The sequence below is a fragment of the Terrapene carolina genome, unplaced genomic scaffold, assembly GCF_002925995.2.
Source record: "Terrapene carolina triunguis isolate 2854851 unplaced genomic scaffold, T_m_triunguis-2.0 Scaffold136, whole genome shotgun sequence".
Classification (NCBI taxonomy): domain Eukaryota; kingdom Metazoa; phylum Chordata; order Testudines; family Emydidae; genus Terrapene; species Terrapene triunguis.
Genome location: NW_020664487.1, coordinates 8,421,159 through 8,442,380, shown reverse-complemented (window position 1 = coordinate 8,442,380; position 21,222 = coordinate 8,421,159). Strand labels below are relative to the sequence as shown.

The 21,222-nt window shown below is 45.7% G+C and overlaps 1 protein-coding gene across 1 annotated transcript in view; it reads right to left on the bottom strand.

Moving 5' to 3' along the window:
- LOC112113544 (transmembrane protease serine 11C-like) overlaps window positions 1-20,022 on the bottom strand; it is a 59,273-nt gene extending 39,251 nt beyond the window's left edge. Inside the window, exons 1-3 of the mRNA XM_026653282.1 lie at window positions 19,931-20,022; window positions 13,922-14,043; window positions 12,896-13,014 (exon numbers count right to left, since the gene is read on the bottom strand). Coding sequence (XP_026509067.1) covers window positions 12,896-13,014; window positions 13,922-14,043; window positions 19,931-20,022 — 333 coding nt within the window. The remainder of the gene's footprint in view (window positions 1-12,895; window positions 13,015-13,921; window positions 14,044-19,930) is intronic.
- Between the last annotated feature and the right edge of the window lie 1,200 nt (window positions 20,023-21,222).

Below are 21,222 nucleotides of genomic sequence, written 5' to 3'. Positions count from 1 at the left end.
ACACAAATAAAGAAATGATGCCTTTTGTATGTAACTGTCTTTCTTAGGGTACAGTGTGCATCAAGTCTCTGTAAAACCACAACTTGGTTATTTCCTACAGCTTTATACTGAACGTTGAGTATATTATAAACCTCCAACCCAATAGCTAAATAAATCAGTCATCATCATGCCAACTTCCTCCGTTGTTCAGCCCCATTTCCCGGGAGGCTGAGCTGCAGGGAGACATTTGGTTTTGCTGTTTGGGGTTATAATCCCGGTCTAATGCCATGCTTTGTGCAGGAGTCGGCAGGATACTCTTTTGTCACATTTGAGTAACACATGTAGAGTAGCATTTTCACCTGTAGAGGGAGCCCCCATTGTGACAGAATAGATTGGTAGCCATGTTTGTGGAAAAACAAGAACTATTCAGTTAGCTAAAGTTAGGTCTCCTAAGCAGAGCTTGTCAAAAATGGTATGTGTATGTCAGGAAAAAAGCCCCTCCCCCACTGACAAATTTTGTTGTTGTTGAAATTAGGTGCCATGAAAAAAGTAGAACTTCTATTTGTTTAATGAAAAAATATAAACTAACACTTGTGGTGTTTTTCCAATGGTAAAATGGAAAAGGGCAAAAGGTAAGAAAGGCTGGAGAAGAAGGGGAAAAAATCCTAAATTGAAAAAAAATGAAGAACCTTTATTTAGAAAAGTAGAAAGTTTTTAGTTTTTCATGATATGCACATATTTTTAAACCCCAAATCTTCAGCAAAACAAAACAAAAAAAGATCATCTTAGTAGGAAAAAAAAATCTTTGAATAAACCATTTTGACTGGGTCTACTTCTAAGTCCTCATTTAGGTATCTAAGTAACCTGTGCACCCAGCACCTGTCTAAATAAGGACATAGGAGCCTAACTTTAGGGAACTATATTTAAAAATATTGTCCCATGAAGTTTATGAAACTTGATAAAAATAGGAACATCACATTGCTGGAGACTTGCTAGTGCAAGACCCCCTGCCTAGGACTAGCCTTGATGGCCCTTTGAAAGCTTTGGCTAGTGCAGAATGTAGCTACAATACTTGCCTTCCGAGTGAGGCAGATGAAGGAAGCATATTTCCCCAGTGGATCATACCCTGCCCTCACTGCAAATCCATTTCCAGGTAAAGTTCCAAATGTTGGCCACCAACTAGAATGGCTGAAATGACTTAAGCCCGAGTTTTAGAAAAGTGGGTCATATTCAGAAGGGAGTTTAGGTCGGGAGAGACTATGTCTAATTCACACCTTTTCCCAGCCCTTTCAACATGTAAATTTAAACTAACCCAGGCTTGCGGAGACTCACGCCCACTTCCCAATGTGTAATTTACTCCCTCTCACACCATAGCTGGTTTTATAATTTGGCCAACTCAGTCTTGGTCTCACAGGTGTACCTCGCCCACTACGGGGAGAGAAGCGAGAGCTGTAGCAGGACAAGCGTTAGCAGGAGGGTACAAACAGGCGTATGGTGAAGTAGGCCTCTGCTTTACTCCACACATCCTTAGACCTCCTTCCTCTGTAAAATATTCCAGTTCAGACTCCTTTGGACTCTCATATACCCTCCTCCCAGTACTAGAGAGCCAGGGTGGGTGAGGTCATATCTTTTACTGGACCAACTTCTGTTGGTGAGAGAGACAAGCTTTTGAGCCACAAAGAGCTCCTCTTCAGCTCTGAGTGCTTTTTCCAGACCTGGAGGAGAGCTCTGTGTGGCTTGAAAGCTTGTCTCTCTCACCAGCAGAAGTTGGTCCAATAAAACATATTACCTCATCTACCTTGTGTTTCTAATATCCTGGGACTGACAGGGCTACAACTACATGCTTCCCAATATGTAATTCCCACCACCCTGTACATCACTTCTGAGTTTAGTCCTCCCTCTTCTCCTCTTATCTGCCACCACCACAATTACAGTCACTGGGTGTACTCCATCACCCTGTCCCCAAAGGAAAGCTCATGGAAGCTGGTGCTCCAGGAAGATCTCCGTGGCCAGTTCCCGCCTGTGGGATCTACTCCTGCTGGATGTATGCCTGAGCCAAAACCTGGGCACAATAAGGCCCAGATCCAGCAAAGCACATGCTTCAGTTTAAGCCTGCAAGTGGTTCCACTGACGTCAAAAGAACAACTCACATTCTTAAGCGCTTTGCTGGATCCAGGTCCTTAAAGTACCTTACAAGACACACCTGTTCGTACTAGCTTTTCAGCTAGCTGTTGGCCCTGGAATTCCATGCAGTCAAGTTTTTTCCTGTCTTCTGTTCTTTAAAACCATGGGACTATGTAGGTGATGATTTTAATTCATAAGGTCCTAAAAAGCATGAGTTCCATAAAGCAACGGATTCCTTTTTGTTTGTTTGTTTTACTTAGTTCTCATTGTCATTCAGTTGAATTAGACTTTGCCAGAGTAAGGACTATATAACAAAATTAACAACCACTCCACCATAAGGCCCTATATTTGGGATTGTTAATGGCTCATAATCCATGCTATGTAAAGTGCACCCCGATACCAGAATGATGGGTGCCTTACAAATGGATCTAATAAATAGAACTAGTTGTTTAGTCATTGCATTAACTCAGGTGTAAAAATATAATTAGGCAGGCCAAAAAAGAATCTAAAGAGCAATTAGCCAAAGACTTAAAAACTAACAGCAACATTTTTTAAGTACATCAGAAGCAGGAAGCCAGCCAAACAGCCAGAGGGGCCACTTGATGATCGAGATGCTAAAGGAGCACTCTGTGAAGATAAGGTCATTATGGAGAAGCTGAATGAATTATTTGCATCAATCTTTACACCTGAGCCATTCTTTTTAGGTGACAAATCTGAGGAACTGTCCCATATTGAGGTGTCAGTGGAGGAGGTTTGGGAACAAATTGATAAAATTAAACAATAATAAGTCACCAGGACTAGGTGGCACCCAAAAGTACTGAAGGAACTCAAATATGAAATTGGAGGACTACTAACTGTGGTATGTAACCTATCATTTAAATCAGCGACTGTAACAGATGACTGGAGGATAGCTAATGTGACACTAATTTTTTAAAAAGGCTCCAGAGGTGATTCTGGTAATTACAGGCGGATAAGCCTGACTTCAGTACCAGGCAAACTGGTTAAATTATAGTATCAGATACATAGAGGAACAGGATTTGTTGCGGAAGAGTCAACATTGCTTTTGTGAAAGGAACTCATGCCTCAGAGATCTATTAGAATTCTTTGAGAGGATCAACAAGCATGTGGACAAGGGTAATCCAGTGGATATAGTGTACTTGGACTTTCCAAAAACCTTTGACAAGGTCTCTCACCAAAGGCTCTTAAACAAATAAGCAGTCATGGGATAAGAGAGAAAGGCCTCTCATGGATCGGTAACTGGTTAAAAGATAGGAAACAAAGGGTAGGAATAAATGGTCAGTTTTCAGAATGGAGAGAGGTAAATAGTGGTGTCCCCCAGGGATCTGTACTGGGACCAGTCTAATTGAACATATTCATAAATGATCTGGAAAAAGGGGTAAACAGTGAGGTGGCAAAATTTGCAGATGATACAAAACTACTCAAGACACTTAAGTCCCAGGCAGACTGCGAAGGACTACAAAAGGATCTCTCAAAGCTGGGTGACTGGGCAACAAAATGGCAGATGAAATTCAATGTTGATAAATGCAAAGTAATGCACATTGGAAAACATAATCTTAACTATACATATAAAATGATGGGGTCTAAATTAGCTGTTACCACTGAAGAAAGAGATCTTGGAGTCATTGTGGATAGTTCTCTGAAAACATCCACTCCATGTGCAGCGGCAGTCAAAAAAGCTCACAGAATGTTGGGAATCATTAGGAAAAGGATAGATGATAAGACAGAAAATATTGTATTGCCTCTATATAAATCAATTTTGAATACTGCGTGCAGATGTGGTCACTCCATCTCAAAAAAGATACATTGGAATTGGAAAAGGTACAGAAGAGGGCAACAAAAATGATTAGGGGTATGGAACAGCTTCCATATAAGGAGCGATTAATAAAACTAGAACTTTTTAGTTTGGAAAAGAGACAACTAAGGGGGGACACGATAGAGGTCTATAAAATCATGATTGGTGTGGAGAAAGTAAATAAGGAAGTGTTATTTACTCCTTCTCATAACACAAGAACTAGGGGTCACCAAATGAAATTAATAGCAGGTTTAAAACAAATAAAAAGAAGTATTTCTTCACACAACACACAGTCAACCAGAGGAAGTTGTGAAGGCCAAGACTATAACAGGGTTCAAAAAAGAACTAGATAAGTTCATGGAGGTTAGGTCCATCAATGGCTATTAGCCATTATGGGCCGGGATGGTGTCCCTAGCCTCTGTTTGCCAGAAGCTGGGAATGACTAACAGGGGATGGATCACTTGAGGATTACCTGTTCTGTTCATTCCTTCTGGAGCACCTGGCATTGGCCACTGTGGGAAGACAGGATACTGGACTGGATGGACCATTGGTCTGACCCTGTATGGCCGTTCTTATGTTCTTAAGAATTCTTCCACAGACTCTGCCTCAAAGAATTCTTTCACAAAAATGATGACACCACTCACAATTACCACGTCCCCACTAACAATCATAAGAAAAAAAAAATCTGACTGGATACCATATAGCGGATGAAACCACACTCTTGATCATTACATTGGTTGCTTCAGGAAAGAAACTGACCGGAAAATCCTTAAACATCACATCCACCACAATCTCTTCACCACCGAGAGGACAGCCATACAGTCCCTGAAATCTCACCACCAGATAGTGATCAAACCAGCAGACAAAGGGGGTGCCATCATAGTCCTCAACTATTAACAAGACCAGCCGACAATTCTCCGACACCAACTTCTACAGTATAAAGAACTCAAAGAAGACCCCGCACCACAGTTTACCCAGGAATTTGAGGATATCATCAAATCTTTCCCCAAACAACTCCAAGAGAAACTCTACAACCTTACCCCCCCATGAATGCACCCCAAGGACCTTCTATATACTTCACAAGATACATAAAAAAGGGAACCCAGGCAGAACCATCATATCTGGCCACAGCACTCTTACTAAAGGAATATCAGGACTCATAAGAACCGTCCTCAAACCACTCACCACACAAAGGGCCAGTTTCCTCCAGGACACAACTGACTTCCTCCATAAACTCTGCAACATTAACAACCTCCCTCAGAACACCATCGTTGCCATCATGGATGTCACTTCTCTATACATCAACATCCCTCACAGTGACAGCATAGCTGCCTGACTCTAATATTTACAAGACAATGGACAACCCTCTGAGATCTACCCTGTGATGTTGCACTCTATATGATTTTATGAAAATATGCTAATGAATTTGAATATAATTTAACTGAAATATGCTTCATGCAAAAGGTCTCTTGTAAGGTATCATTACAAAGTTTATAATCTACTGAGTGTGGTTGTCCTATTTGTATAAATGTATCACTCTTGTACTTGAAACTAGAAATATGAAATATAACTCTGAGGGCCTATTGTAATTATGCAAAGTGTGGGCCATTAATGGTGGTTTGGAATCTTGATCGCTCCCATCAACCAGGACAATTGACTGTAGATGGCTCTGTTTTACTTGTGAGTATTCCTGTATATGTGTGTGCTGGCAAGTGGGTAATGAAGTCTTACAGTGACATGTGATCATATCACCTGAACTGGAATCCATCTTTAACCTGGTGCTTTTCCATTGAGAAGGCGGGGTGGGAACCCGGAGAGGGACAAAGGATTCCCGCCTTATGCAAAAGATATATAAGTGGATGGAACAGAACAAAGTGGGGGAGCCATCATGAGAAATCCCCTAGCTACCACCTGAGCTGGAACAAGGGCTGTACCAGGGGAATGGATTGTCCCCAGACTAGGAAGGCATCCAGTCTGTGAAAGAAACTTATTGAAACATCTCTGAGGGTGAGATTTTTATCTGTATTCAGTTTTATTACTGTATTAGGCTTAGATTTTCCTGTTTTATTTTATTTTACTTGGTAATTCACTTTGTTCTGTCTGCTACTACTTGGAACCACTTAAATCCCACTTTCTGTATTTAATAAAATCACTTTTTACTTATTAATTAACCCAGAGTATGTATTAATACCTGGGGGGGGGGCAAACAGCTGTGCATCTCTCTCTATCGGTGTTATAGAGGGCGAACAATTTATGAGTTTACCCTGTATAAGCTTTATGCAGGGTAAAACAGATTTATTTGGGGTTTGGACCCCATTGGGAGTTGGGCATCTGAGTGTTAAAGACAGGAACACTTCTGTAAACTCCTTTCACTTAAGTCTGCAGCTTTGGGGCACGTGATACAGACCCTGGGTCGGTGTTGGAGCAGACTGGCGTGTCTGGCTCAGCAAGACAGGGTGCTGGAGTCCCAGGCTGGCAGGGAAAGCAGGGGCAGAAGTAGTCTTGGCACATCAGTTGGCAGTTCCCAAGGGGGTTTCTGTGATCCAACCCGTCACACACCCCAAACACATTGCCAGATTCATCCATTTCATCTTCACCCACAACAATTTTACATTCAACAACAAACACTTTGTCCAAGCCATGGGAACAGCCATGGGTACTAGGACGGCTCCCCAGTATGCCAACCTCTTCATGGGCTGCCTTGAAGAAGAATGTCTGGACAAACGCACCGCCAAACCAATGATATACTTGAGATAAACTGATGATATTTTCATCCTCTGCACGGATGACAAACTCCCTCATAGATTTCCACAACTTCAGGAACCACCACCCGTCCATTAAACTCTGTGGAGCACTCCCACACTTGCATCAACTTCCTGGACACCACAATCAGCTTCAACAATGGAACTCTACAGACAACTACACACAAGAAACCCATGGATCACCACACCTACCTTCACAGATCCAGTAACCACCCCAAACACACCAAGAAATCGGTTACCTACAGCCAGGCACTCAGATACCACAGAACCTGCTCCAAGGAGAGAGGCCGGGACACACACCTTAACACACTCAAAACTGTCAGGAATTGGGGCCGGCAGCAGAGCTAGTCTCCAGACAGCCTCGTCTGTACAGCTGGCCTGCAACAGCTGCCGGATAACCACACAACCTGATTGGCTTCTGAGGCCAGCAGGCTGGTTCCTGAGCCAGCAACAGCAGCCGCTCGCTAGCTTCTCAACACTCATGCCCACCAGTGTGCCACTCCTGCGCTAGCTTATTCCTATCTGGCCCTGCCTTGCACCCAGCCTTGCCTCTGTCCCGTCCCTGCCTTGAACTCTTCCTTGCCTGCTACCCTGCTTGCTCAAGTTCCTGACCTCTGGTTTTGAACCTTGCCTCTGGCTCCTGACTGTGGACTCTGGCTCGACCCCCGGCTCTTATATACAGTTCCTGATTTCCGGTCTTGACCCTGGCTCTGGCAACTGACTACAGCTCTGGCTCCGGCCACTTCACCTTCTGCCTGCACTGGACACTAAGCTAGACCACCCTCCTCCTGGTCGCTGGCAAAAACTGCCTTCACCAAACAAGGACACGCCACCAGAGAAGTAAATCGATTCAAGGAACAGGCCACCCGAATACCCCAAGAGAACTTGCTAAATACAGAAATAACCCCCCTCCCTCCGACTGCACACCCCTACTTGTCACCTACCACCTCACACTAGAATCCATACAGGGTATCATCAAACAGCTACAACCCATGCTCAATGGGGACCCCGTCCTGAACAAAATCTTTCCTGAACCTCCTCTTCTGGCCTTCAAACAACCTCCCAGCCTCTCCAAGCTCATTATCAGAAGCAAGCTCCACACAAACCAGGCCACACCAACTCAAAGAGGCACTAGACCCTGCCAGAACAACAGATGCAAAACCTGCAGATATATCTCCACTACTTCAATGATCAACACCCCCTACAACTCACCTTTCAAGATCCATGGGTCCTACACATGCCTATCACAACACATGGTGTACCTCATGCAATGCACTCAATGCTGCAATAACAACTATGTGGGTGAAACCAGACAATCACTACACTCTCAAATGAACTCACTCAGGAAAATGATAAAAGACAAAAACATCCTGTCACCTGTGGGTGAACACTTTTCACACAGCGATCACTCTATATCTGACCTCTCAGTCCTCATCCTCAAAGGAAACCTGCACAACACCTTCAAAAGATGAGCCTGGGCACTTAAATTCATAATTCTGCTAGACACTAAAATCATGGACTGAACAGAGACACCAGATGTATGACTTATTACAACAATCTGTAACCCATTAACCAGCACCCCCTTTTTTTCCCATATGACTGCAGAAGTGTCAATAGGCCACTCCACCTTGAATGATCCCTTAGATTAGAATATGTATTAACTACCTATGCTAAACAATCTGTTTCACCTTGTATTTAACTGTGCTGCTCAAAGTACCTTTTCCGGACTTGAAGAACTCTGTGTAGCTCAAAAGTTTGTCTCTTTCACCGACAGAAGTTGGTCCAATACAAGATATTATCTCACCCACCTTGTCACAGTTAAACACGTCCCTCTAACCAAGTAGCATGGGTATAAATGAGGACAAAATCTGTCCCACATCATCCTGGTAATCTAATCCGGAACTCCTTTCATATACCCAGTTCCAAGACAGCCACTTCAGTGTAGTTCATTTCAAAACTGACCATTTTCCCCACAATCCATTTTGTAATACTTTCCCATTGACAATAAAAGTTATTTGTATAGCATGGTCTACAATACTTTTCTAATAGCATTTCTAAATTTTAACAATAATTTCCCACTGTTTTTAAGTGCCTTTACAATATTTGGTAGAGAAGAAGCTGGATTTGATGCTCTGACAATGTATTATCTGCAAACCCCCATTATTTGTCCTCAGACATACTCAGGTATTCTATTTCAAGAGTGATATTCACTGAAGTAAGTCTATCCTAAACTGCTATACTTAAGGATGTGGTGGATTCTCAGTCTTTAATTCAAGATTAGATGTCTTTGTAAAGAAGATGCTCTTGATCAACCTCAAGGTATGGGCTAGGTTCAAGAGTAACTGGGTGAAATCCCATGGCCTGTGTTTTATAGGAGGTCAGAGTAGATGATCATCATAGTCCTTTCTGACCTTCATATATATGCATCTAGCACCTTCCATCTGAAAGGAGACCTAAAAGTTTTATACATGATGCACTGATCCGCACACCCCCTTGCTGACACGCTGTCAGTGCTGGGATGGGAAGTGGAGGGGGGGGTTCAGATTATCATGAAGGAAGACGAGGCAGACTTGCAAACCTGCAGAGACTGAGATTTCTTGGGGAAATCAAGTTCCACCCCCCCCAGTTCTTGGGGCATATGTGTAGAGATCTGGCCCCTCCACACTTCTCCTTTGGCCGCACAGTTTGTTCTGGAGCCGCGCTGCCGCTAGCACCTCCACAACCACTGCCCACCCAGCCAGGAGCTGGCTAAACACCACACCCCAGTAGGAGAATCATGGGAGAGGGGTTTAAATTTAATGCGGGGGGAGGGAGGGCAGGGGATGGAGGGACGGACCTGGCCAGGCCCACGGCAGAGGAAGAGGAATCTGAAAGTGGGGATTTTCAAGCCATCTCAAAAGGAAAGCTCCACTCCTGCAGCCCTCTCCCTACTTGGGGCCCTGCAGTGCCACCGCTGGAGGTGGAGGTCACCCAGCTAAGCCACCGCGTGGAGAGCTGAGGGACCCCGACCAGGGTGAGGCAAGCTAACCACTACAGATGCGCAGCCCTTCGGTGGCTGGATCAGGGCAGAGCTGAGGCTAGCGCTACGGCTGTGCACCCCCGCTGAGGTTATTATTGAGCGGGAAGGGAAGCTGGCCTCTGGGGGGGGGGGCCTGAGGGAAAACAGATGGATTTGGTGGGGGCAAAGGAAACCGAACTAAAATCTGACATGGGGAAAGGCAGGAACTGTGGGGTTTAGGGGGGTGGGGTGGGGATGCAGAAAAGCCAGCGGAGAGGAAATGGTATCTGAGGAGTCTAGGAGATCAGCTGGGTAGTAAGGGGGCCCACTGTAAAATAAGCTTGTGGGGGGGCATCCAGAAACCATGAACCCTGTCCCTGCTCCTTGGCTCCCTAGATACAGGAGGAGAAGATCTGGTTGAGTGTATTTTAGGGTGGGAAGGGAAGATATCTTATTCAGCTAGCCAGAACAGCGCAATCCGAGCTGAGATTGGATCAGGCCCCCAGGCTAACATCTTGCTCTCTCAGCAAGTGCTGAGGGAACTCTAAGGTCCACTCGGGGTAAGCAAGCCGGGAAGCAGAAACCTTTCATCCTCTACTTCCCCATGTCCTCCAGCTCCCAGCATGGCCCTGGGAATATGTATGCCAGACTTTCCAGTCAGTTGTTGGGTGCTGATTGGTGCACCAAGCTCATCAGCGCGCTGGCATGATTTCTGACCTTCCCGTCGGCCTTCGAGGAGACAAGGAAGCAGGAAGCGTTATTCCTACTTGCTGTGTCGGCACTCAGCACCGAAGCGGCACTGAGTACAAATGTGTACGCAGCTGCTCCCAGGGAAGGTATTGAAGTCACTCTCCCCTGTATTCTACCAGCTCTCTAAACGCAACTCATCTCTGACCTGCTGTAAGGATGGACGAAGGAAGCCTATTCAGACAAGGATTGGAGCAGGGAGAGACTGCCAGGAGTTGCACAACAGGTGGCTTGAGCGTGTCTGATTGTTAGGGATGATTCACCTTTGCTCACCGTGTTTATCATTATGAAACGTACTGCATTTATCTACAAAGCATCCCTGTGATTAATGGCAATGTGGAGGCTTATGGCTGTTCAAACACCGAACCCAGAGGGATTCGAGTAAAGCCAGATGAATTAGGAAGCAGGAAGAACGACAACAAAGGGACAGGACGCTGGGTTTTAACAAACGAGTGAAAACCTTTTGGATCGAAATGCTGAGAAAACTGCCAATTAATAAGAATGCTTTGAATTGTCTGGAGCGGATTGGGCTGAATTAGGAGGAATCTCATGAGTAGAGGAAATGTTTCTCCTAGAACTGCCCCAGAGTAGAGGAACTGCTCCAAATACCACAGACAGCCTTTCTTTCTCTCAGTTACGTCAGCTGGACTTTTGCCATTGGTTTCATGAAGGGGCAGGATTAGATCCAGTAAGAGTCTATCATTATTCATGTATATACTGAGTTGTTTTCTAAATTGCCACGGGCAATTTTAAGAAGGTAGTCTGAATACATTCCATTCATTCTTTTTGGATAGAACATAGGAGGTTAAAAGAAAAAGCAGGAAAGGAGAAATGGTACCGTTTTTTTGTTGGGTGGGAGCCAGACAGCAGAGTGGTGGATGTTTTACAACGTTTCTGTGGTAATGGGCACATGGTAAAGGTCCAAGGGAGCTGGGGCGCTCAAGCCACCTGCGGAGAAGTTCAGCTCTGGGGCAAGGACAGCTCTTGGGAGAGGAGATGGTAGGAGTGGCTCCAGGAAAGCCGGTGTACTCCTCGGTGTCTTTATTAGAGCAGCACAAACACTGTTCATCCGATAATGTAGCTAACAACGAATGCACGGCTCCTCAAATAAAATTAATCCAAGAAATAACATTATTCTTTTAAGTTGTGGAGGATTTTTCCCCTCCCCCAAATTCTCTGATTCTCACACATTTGAAAGCCCTGTATTTTTAGGTGTTTACGGTAGCATCTGAAGCCCCAACTAAATTCAAGGCCCCTTGTGCAAGGTGCTGTACAAACACAGAGTAAGAGACAGTTCGCACATTGAAACACTTGCAGTCTCAGGTCACAAGACAGACACAGGGTGGAAGGGGAAATAGACGCATGGAGAAGAGCAGTGACTCAGCCAAGGTCACACAGCTGAGCTGGTCATTGGCAAAGCCAGGAATACAGCCCAGGACTCTGCCTCCTAAGGCAGGATGCTTTCCCTAGTTGACATGTTGTTGTGACTACGTTGCACAGCCCTCAGTTAAATGATTGAGTAGTGCTGGGAGAGCAGGAAGCGCTGATTGCCCTGGAGAGTGAACAGCTAGGCAAGATCACTAAACAGCAGGTGAGAGAGACAAGCGTCATGTCGTGAGGAATAAAAGACACGAGCACAATTGCTTGCTTATTGCTGCAAAGGGTTGAACTCTGTAATTATCACCGGCAGGGAAGTGTAATTTCCTTTCTTATTTTCGCTTCACGGTGCAGTACGTATCTATTTCCATAGCTCCTCTATGAGGGACAACCAGTCAACTTATGCCTGCCCCATGCTGTCAATAGAGTCGTTACCCAATGCAGCATACCAAAGGGACCGCAAAGGGCTGGGTGCTGCTGGGGGCTGGGTGCCCTCAGCTCCCAGCAAAACCATCGTTGACAGCGAGGGCTCTCGGCACCTTGCAGGACCAGACACTGTAATACATTTTTTTCCCTACAGAGAGAATCATAAACCGCAAATGGGATCAAGATTAGCTGGCTTGCTGACCCAACCAGGGGACTTGTTGAATTACTAAAGGGAGACTGGAACTCAAGTGTATTTTCACCCCGATTGCACTAGAGGCCCAGTCCCAGCGATCTCATCGAAATAGATGAGAGAGAGTCAGAGCGGCCAGGGGATTGGCCTTTGCCCAGTCACACAGCAGGTCAGTGGCAGAAGCCAGGTCTACCTGCCGAGTCTGTCGAGGTTCTGAGACTGTTACCGCTACACCCACAAGCTTTAGCTCGGGCTGTGGCAGCTCACGCTTCTAGCTCTGGACATCCCCGGCGTGTTGGCCAAGTTGGCGGCTGTCCGAGATAAGCAAACCCTGACACAGGCCAGCCCTGGAGCTCAGGGGACAGGAGTCGGAGGTTTCTGGCATAACAGCGCATCATTCTGATTTGACGTTAATCACCCCCTGCATGTTCAATGGTCGGTTTACAAAGGGAGGGAAGCAGAGAGAAATCCCGACATACCAGTCCCTCGATCCTTCCGCTCTGGTCTCTAAACTCTCCTGAGGATTGTCTGGCCAGGTCATCGCTGTACTGGACACTAGTGACTTTAAAGTTGCCATTGTAATAGAACAGCCTCTGATCTGAAAGGAAAGAAAAGGAATGGGTAATACTTGCATTACAGCCCATCCAGGGCTGGCTCAGACCACTCCGGGGTCTCCTGGGAAAACATCTGAAGGCCCAAGAGTGGGCAGACCTCCACCTGCATGAATGCCTTTCAGACGGCCGCGGTGCAAGAGCTGGCCGTGGTGGATAAAAGCTTCCTGTTGAACAGAACAGGGGTGGGGGCTGACCCTGCCATGTGGACCGAGCAGAGCTGTAACAATGCGGGGGAAGATCATCCAGGAGGGTGTCCCCATCAACCTCTCTGCCAACAAGCAGCAGTTCATATTCAACCCCACACGGCACCGGAGCATGGGCAAGAAATATCGAACTGGCACACTGCCCTCCCTCCTGCCCTCCCAGGCTTACCCAAAATTGTGTGTGTTGCAGGGGTGCTTAGGAACCACACTCAAGGATCAGGGTCCCATCGGGCCAGGCGCTGTACAGGCACATAGCAAAGAAGAGCTCACAGTCCGAATGAGATGGACAAGACAGAGACGCCGGGTGAGAGAGGAAGGGAACAACAGAACGGATAGTTTCTCAGAAAGGTCAGCTGGTCCCTTGGCAAACCAGCGCCACACGGCAGTGATGTGCAGGCATCACAGCAGAGGTGGGTTTAGAGGAAGGATCTGAAAAGAGTACAAGACAGTGGCCTTATGACCGAGACACCATAGCGACAGTGACACTTGCTACCCCGAGTGGCAGGAGGCAGCATTGAGCAGAGATTGCTGAAGGGGGAAAGAAGCGGGAGATGTCGAAGTTGGCGGTAATTCCCCCCAGATGAGTTTTAATTCTGCTGATGGAAACACTGGCTCCCAGTAACGTGCAAAGCACCTCAACCTGAAGGAGCTGCACCATACCATGTGCCCAAACACACACAATACTTACCATAGGCCAAAAAATACACCAGGAGGCCGATGGTGATTGCCACCGCCATCGCTACAGCCACAGCGATTAGAGCGCTCTTCCAGGGCTTGAAAAATCTCGGTTTGGTGCCCAACTGGTGAACTCTGAAAAGGAAAGGGGGAAAAACATCCCCCGCCTATTAGTAAATGTACCAAGAATCCCCCGCGACCTCCCCGGCCCAGACAAAATGCTGCAGGGCTCTGCTGCCACCCCAAACAGTCAAAAAGCCTGAGTCGGGCCTTAAAAATCATGAGATTGGCTTTAAAATCATGAGAGTTTAGGAAAAACAAGTGCTGGGTTCTTTCTATTTGCTTTCTGGGTATTGAGTCTTTAGGGTTCACCAGGGTCACATTTTCAAACTTCTCTTCATGGTCAAGAGTTCTAAAAACCTACTACCTCCTTTAAATGAAAGCCAAGAGGCTCACATAACTCCAGGAGCAGGAGCGCTAATAAAGACACCAAATATCATGAGACTTGCAATAAAATCACAAGAGTTGGCAGTGAGATAGGTCAAACATAATACCTCTCTTTAAAAAGGGGAACAAAGAGGGCCCAAGGTATTATAGACCAATCAGCCTAAATTCAACACTGGAAAGATACTGGAACAAATTATGAAACAATCAGTTTGTAAGTACCTAGAGGATCATAGGGTTATAAGGAATAGCCAGCATGGAATTGTCAAGAACAAATTATGCCAACCTAATTTCCTTCTTTGACAGGGTTACTGGCCTACTGAATAGGAGGAAAGCAGTTGACATGATAGATCTTGATTTTAGTAGGGCTTTTGACACAGTCTCACATGGCATTCTCACAAGCAAACTAGTGAAATGTGGGTCTAGATAAAATTATTAGAAGGTGGATGCAAACCTGGTTGAAAGATAGCACTCAAAGTATCAATGGTTTACTATCAAAATGAGAGGATATATCTAGTGGGGCCCCATGGGGTCAGTCCTGGGTCTGGTACTATTCAATATTTTTATTAATGACTTAGATAATTGAGTGGAGAGTATAACTGGTAGTACTCCTGAAAAGGATCTGAGGATTATAGTGGATCACAAATTGAATGCGAGTCAACAATGGGATGCAGTTGCAAAAAAGGCTAATATCATTCTGGGGTGTATTAACAGAAGTGTTGTATGTAAGACATGGGAGGTAATTGTCCTGGTCTACTTGACACTGGTAAGGCCTCAGCTGGAGTACTGTGCCCAGTTCTGGGCACCACAATTTAGGAGAGATGTGGACAAATTGGAGAAAGTCCAGAAAAGAGTAACAAAAATGATCAAAGGTTTAGAAAACCTGACCTATGAGAAAAAGTAAAAAAAAACGGAGCATGTTTAGTCTTGAGTAAAGAAGAGTGTGGGGAGATGATAACCTTCAAATCTGTTAAGGGCTGTTATGAAGAGGACAGTGTATATTTGTTCTCGGTGTACTCTCAAGTTGGGCCAAAAAGTAATAGGCTTAATCTGCAGCAAAGAAGACTTAGGTTAGATATTAGGAAATATTTTCTAGCTATAAGGGTAGTTAAATTCTGGACAGGCTTCCAAGAGAAGTTGTGGAATCCTCATCATTGGAAGGTTAAGAACAGGTTGGACAAACACCTGTCAGGGATGGTCTAGGTTGACTTGGTCCTGCCTTGGCAGGCTGGACTTGATGATTTCTTGAGGTCCCTTCCAGCCCTACATCTCTATGATTCTATAGTGCAGGGCCCCTCTTGGCCACATTTCTAGTTGTTAAAACAATCTGCATTAGGACTAGGGATGAAGTCACCTCTCACTGAAGAGCTCCTCCTTACGTTTCCCCATAAGCAATGCAGAGTTCAAGATACTGCATCCTCTGAAGATCTGGAGATACCGACCCTCACTCTACAGCAGCCTACTTGACGGTCTAGGTGATATCTCAGGTGTAAACTGGTCAGAAAATGGGTGAAAGTGGCAAAAGAACATAACTTTCACTAACTCCACAAGAATCAAATCATGGTCCCATTGAAATCACAAGGCATTTTACTTCGATTTCAGTGGGATCAGGATCTGGTCCCAGCTGTGCAAAATGAGTGGAACCTGCACTGACTTGGTGTTGTCCAGGAGCCACGTTTAGCCCCTTTAATAAGCAGTTTCAAGTCTGATTAGAGTCAACGAGACTTGCACCTGCTGACACCAGGGCTGGCACTGGTCTCAGGAGTGTTTTGGGAAGGGGTGGGGTAAGTTAAAATAGGGTGTGGGGGCACATTATACTCTACAGCCTCATGTCTCTGCCTTTCCTGCTATACACGCACCCCTTCCGCCCCCATCGGCCTGCAATTTACATGCATTTTGATCACCTACTGAATGCCAAATGAATGCAAGCTCCAGTACTTCACCACCTACACCCATTTTTCAGTGCAACGTGTGTAACTAACCCTGCTGTTTACATCACCATGGCATTTGGACCACAGTCTCCCATGGGAGCTATGGATGCATCCACTCACACCAGGCTGCATTCAGAATACAGACCACATACAATCGTCTCCAAATTGCAATATGCCCATCTAAAAATACATTACAGACTCAAAGACTTCAGATTAAGTACGTATCTAAGGGTCCTTTGCTGGATCAGGGACCTAGATTTGAACTTTCCAAAATGTAGGGGGAGATGGATTGAACGGGGACCTTGGCTCAATTATAGAGAAAGGCACCAGCTGCTAAATTTGAATAGGGATCCCAACTTCCCTAAAGTTGGCAGTGTCTGGTTCAGACCCTGCTTTATACAAAATACAAACAAACCCAGCTGCGCATGTAGAAACAAGAGCCAATGCTGATTCAACCGTCATTGAAATGCTCCCATGCTGCTTTCGAATGAACAACAGAGTCATTAGCTGTTGTTCTCAGCACCACCAACGCCCTGAAGGTTTTGATTTCTATTTCCTGCCCAGGTTTGCCGCAATGTATTTTCAGTAAGGAATAATGTGATTGCTGTATCAGTGAGATATGGCAGGTGCTGCAGCTCCAATAGCTCATGGCTGTTCTTGTTCCAAAACTCGCTTGAATTCACACCTAACGAAAGCTCCTCTGAAGTCCGTGCAGTACAGTGAGCCAGGAAGGTGTTCTGTGCGGGGCACTTCGAAATTTCTTTCATGAGATGAGCCTGCTGAGAAGTCAAGCTAGTGTACTCCCTTGCTTCCCAGATCTACAACGATTTAATTCGGAGATTTGCCCTGTATTTGCAGGATAAGTGATGCAATTCTTTTACCTGATCTCCAAATGGCAAGCTTCCTTTCCAATCAGAAGGAGGCTACACACTTCACTCAGGCCTGATCTATGCAGTTTTTGTACTAGCATAACTATTTTGGTTAGGGGTGTGATTTTTTTTCTTATAACAAAATAGTCACATTGTTACAACCCCTATCATGGACGTAGTTTTATCAATATAAAAAGTCCCTTATACCAGTATTATATATTTCCCGTCTCTTAAAGGAATAAGCTACATCAATATAAGCACTTTTATATCAGTATAACTGCATTCACAATAGGAGGGTTGTACTGCTTTAAATATACCATAAGATACTATTAAAATATAGGTTTCAGAGTAGCAGTCGTGTTAGTCTGTATCCACAAAAAGAACAGGAGTACTCGTGGCACCTTAGGGCTTGTCTATACTTACGCGCTGGTTCGGCGGCAGGCAATCGAACTTCTGGGTTCGATTTATCACGTCTTGTCTGGACGCGATAAATCGAACCCAGAAGTGCTCGCCGTCGACTCCGGTAATCCTGCTTGGCGCGAGGAGTACGCGGAGTCGACGGGGGAGCCTGCCTGCCGCGTCTGGACCGCGGTAACTTCGAACTAAGGTACGTCGACTTCAGCTACGTTATTCACGTAGCTGAAGTTGCGTACCTTAGTTCGAATTGGGGGGTTAGTGTAGACCAGGCCTTAGAGACTATCACATTTATTTGTCTCTAAGGTGCCACAAGTCCTCCTGTTCTTTTTATTAAAATATACTACACCAGCTTGTGTATAGACAAACCCCTGCGATGCAGTGTCACATCTAGATGCAAAAAAAACCCCTTGAGTTCTCTGCTTCGAGAAATCACAAATGAAAAACGACTGTGATGTTTTTCTATCCGGTTTCATGCTCTGAGAGGCAGCTCCATGGCCCATCTCGTCCTCACTCTGCATTAGGGTGACCAGACAGCAAGTGTGAAAAATCGGGACAGGGGGTGAAGGGTAATAGGAGCCGATATAAGAAAAAGCCCCAAATATCGGGACTGTCCCTATAAAATCGGGACATCTGGTCACCCTACTCTGCATTCCATCATCACTTACATGCACAAACTCACCACTGTGCAAGATCGCACTGAGGCTTGGTTTTCACATTGAAATGCAAAGTAGCTGAATAGATGCATATCCTATTACAGACAAAAAGTTGAAAAGGGTGCTGCTACGGTTAGGAAGGACATAGGTCGAACTAGTTCTTTTCCTTTGTATTGGTTTGCAAAGACAATGCCATATTTTGTACAATCTTAAAAAAAAAGTTTCACTGCATTTAAAGACTAAATCTCACCAACCCAGAGCCAAGATATTTTTTTGTTTCAAGCTTCCAGGGAGAGATTATAACCAGCAGTACATTTAAAATATGTTAAACTTCATCAACAGTAAAATGTCTTACTAAATTAGACCACAGAGCTTGCAATGCAATGGCATTGCAGGATCAGGACCTTATTCTTTTAACGCCATAATAAACTACTCCCTGGAGATAATAGTTTCATTGTCAATTTCAGTGGGACCACGTGTGGAGTACGGAGCTACTCAGGGAAAGGGTATCACAATCCGTCCCTGAGTAATTAGAGTCACACAGGCAAAAACACAGGATTCATGCCACGGAAGCTTTGCCCTTTAAAAAAAGGCACCTTACATTGTTCAGCTTGGGGGCGGGAGGGTCAGCTAAGTTAGGGGAAATATAAGGGAACAGCCTCAGCCACTAAGGATTTCCACTTGAATTTGCTTTTCCGGCCCATGATCCAACTCCCGCATCAAACCCGGCTCTCCGAGTCATCCCGCCCATGAGCCCCACCCACCCATCAAACCCCAGGTTCCCTTCGCATCCAGCCCGTGAACCCCCTCAAACCATGACCCCCCTTTTATCCAGACCAGTGGCTCTCAACCTTTCCAGAATACTGTACCCCTTTCAGAAGTCTGATTTGTCTTGCATACCCCCGAGTTTCACCTCATTGAAAAATGACTTGCTTACAAAATCAGACATAAAAACACAAAAGTGTCACAGCACACTAATACTGACAAATTTTTGACTCTCATTTTTACCACATAAAATAAATCAATTTAAATATAAATCTTGTATTTACATTTCAGTGTATAGTATATAGAGCAGTATAAAGTCATTGTGTGTATGACATTTTAGTTTGTATTGACTTCGCTAGTGCTTTTTATGTTGTCCGTTGTAAAACTAGGCAAATATCTACGTGAGTTGATGTATCCCCTGGAAGACCTCTGGTTACCCCCAGGGGTATGCGTACCCCTGGTTGAGAACCACTGAGCCAGGCCATTCCACCATCTTGCGCTTTCAATCTGTGACCTTCCAGTTAGTTTCCCCTCCTCCTGCTTCCCCTGCAGTGAATCCCTTCTCCTCTGGGGGTCTGTACATTTCAGAATGGTCCATCATGAGTAGGGTGACCGGATGTCCCAATTTTATAGGCACAGTCCGGATATTTGGCGCTGTGTCTGATATAGGCGCCTATTACCCCCACTCCCCTCCCAATTTTTCACACTTGCTATCTTGTCACCCTAATCATGAGCAGCATTCTGCCTAAGCATCCTCACGGGGAGAGATGGGGAGAGGTTATGCCACTGGGCTTTGGAATGGGGGAAGAGAGGAGATGACTGGGGGCCTCGCTCCAGGTCCTTCAGACACATCTTAACGTAAACAAAATATCTCCACAAACAGCATCCCTTGCTACCATTAAGCCCCCAAGTCCAGCTCAGAAGGATTAAACACGTCACCTACCTTTCAAGGTCCCATGGCACACCTCGGTAGCTCTGGTAGCCTCTTTGGGATCGACTGAAGTCTCGAAAGCACCGCGAATGCTGCTGGTACATGCAGTCATCGCATGGCTGGGTGTTGCAGGGAGAATAGGATGGTAAGCGAAGAGTCTTCATTGAGCTGCTTGTGGTGCAACACTCAGCAGCGTGTGGGTTTATTGCAAAACGCGGGAACTGGCGGGCAAATAAAACCTCAAGCAGATGGGAGCATGGAGGCAACAAGGAGACTCCAAGCTGCCGATCAGCACTCAGTTGTGCTTGACATTGATGGGCTCACATGGCAGAGTGGCCACACCAGCTGGGGGAGAAGACTTGTTCTTCACCAGACAGGATTCATAACAGGAAGCTCTTCACATTTCCCTTTGGTATTACTCCCTTTTTGGCAAGCTGGTGTCACCGGGCTGTGACCTAAATGCTAGCACCCTCTAGCGCGAACTCCAGGTCAAGTCCCCGTTCTTGAGCCTGCATCATTGGCTCTCCTGCAGCACCCCTCCTAGACGACGAGAGAGAGTAAATAAAGGAATACAAAAACAAATGGCTTCCGCCTGTCCAACTCTCCCCAGCTGCTCACTCCTCCCAGACTCGCTTGGCATCAGGGATCACAACTACGTATGCATCTGGCTGGGTAATTATATGTTAGGCACCTTGTGATTAGCATAATCCCTGCCTTTGGGCCTGCGTAGCTCAGGGCTGCAGCCCTCACACGTGATGTGGGGCAACCTAGAAGGTGTACCAAAGAGTTCTGTCTTTCATTTAGAGGGAGTGTCCATCGCTCTCCCTTGCAAAGACAACCTTGAGCCCGATAAAAGCAGACAGGAGCTGACTGCTGGGGTTGAAAGCTTGCCACTGATTTTTCCTAACGATCAGGTAATTCGCACTCCCCCAAGACAGACTTTTGGGGTCTTTGGAAATCACAGCGGTGGGTCCCTCTGTTTTTGGTTCAGTTCGCAGCTGGGTGCGGGCGCTGCTACCCAAGGTTATGCTGATAGCATTAGGCCTGCTGTATGCTCCCCCCGCAACCAGCTAACTGGATGAGGTCAAGCCCACTCCTGTGTCGGCACCTAGTGTGACTTGTCCTCACATGTAGGGGCAGCATAGTCCAGTGGACTAAGAGTGAGATTTTCAAAAATGCTTATTTCCTGAGAGGAACTTTCAATAGGATTTGGGGGTCTCACTCCCATAGGTGTTTCTGAAACCCTCACCCCAAAGACAGGTTGGAAAGACATTCCAAGTTTGGAGCAGCTCCTACCCATCTTA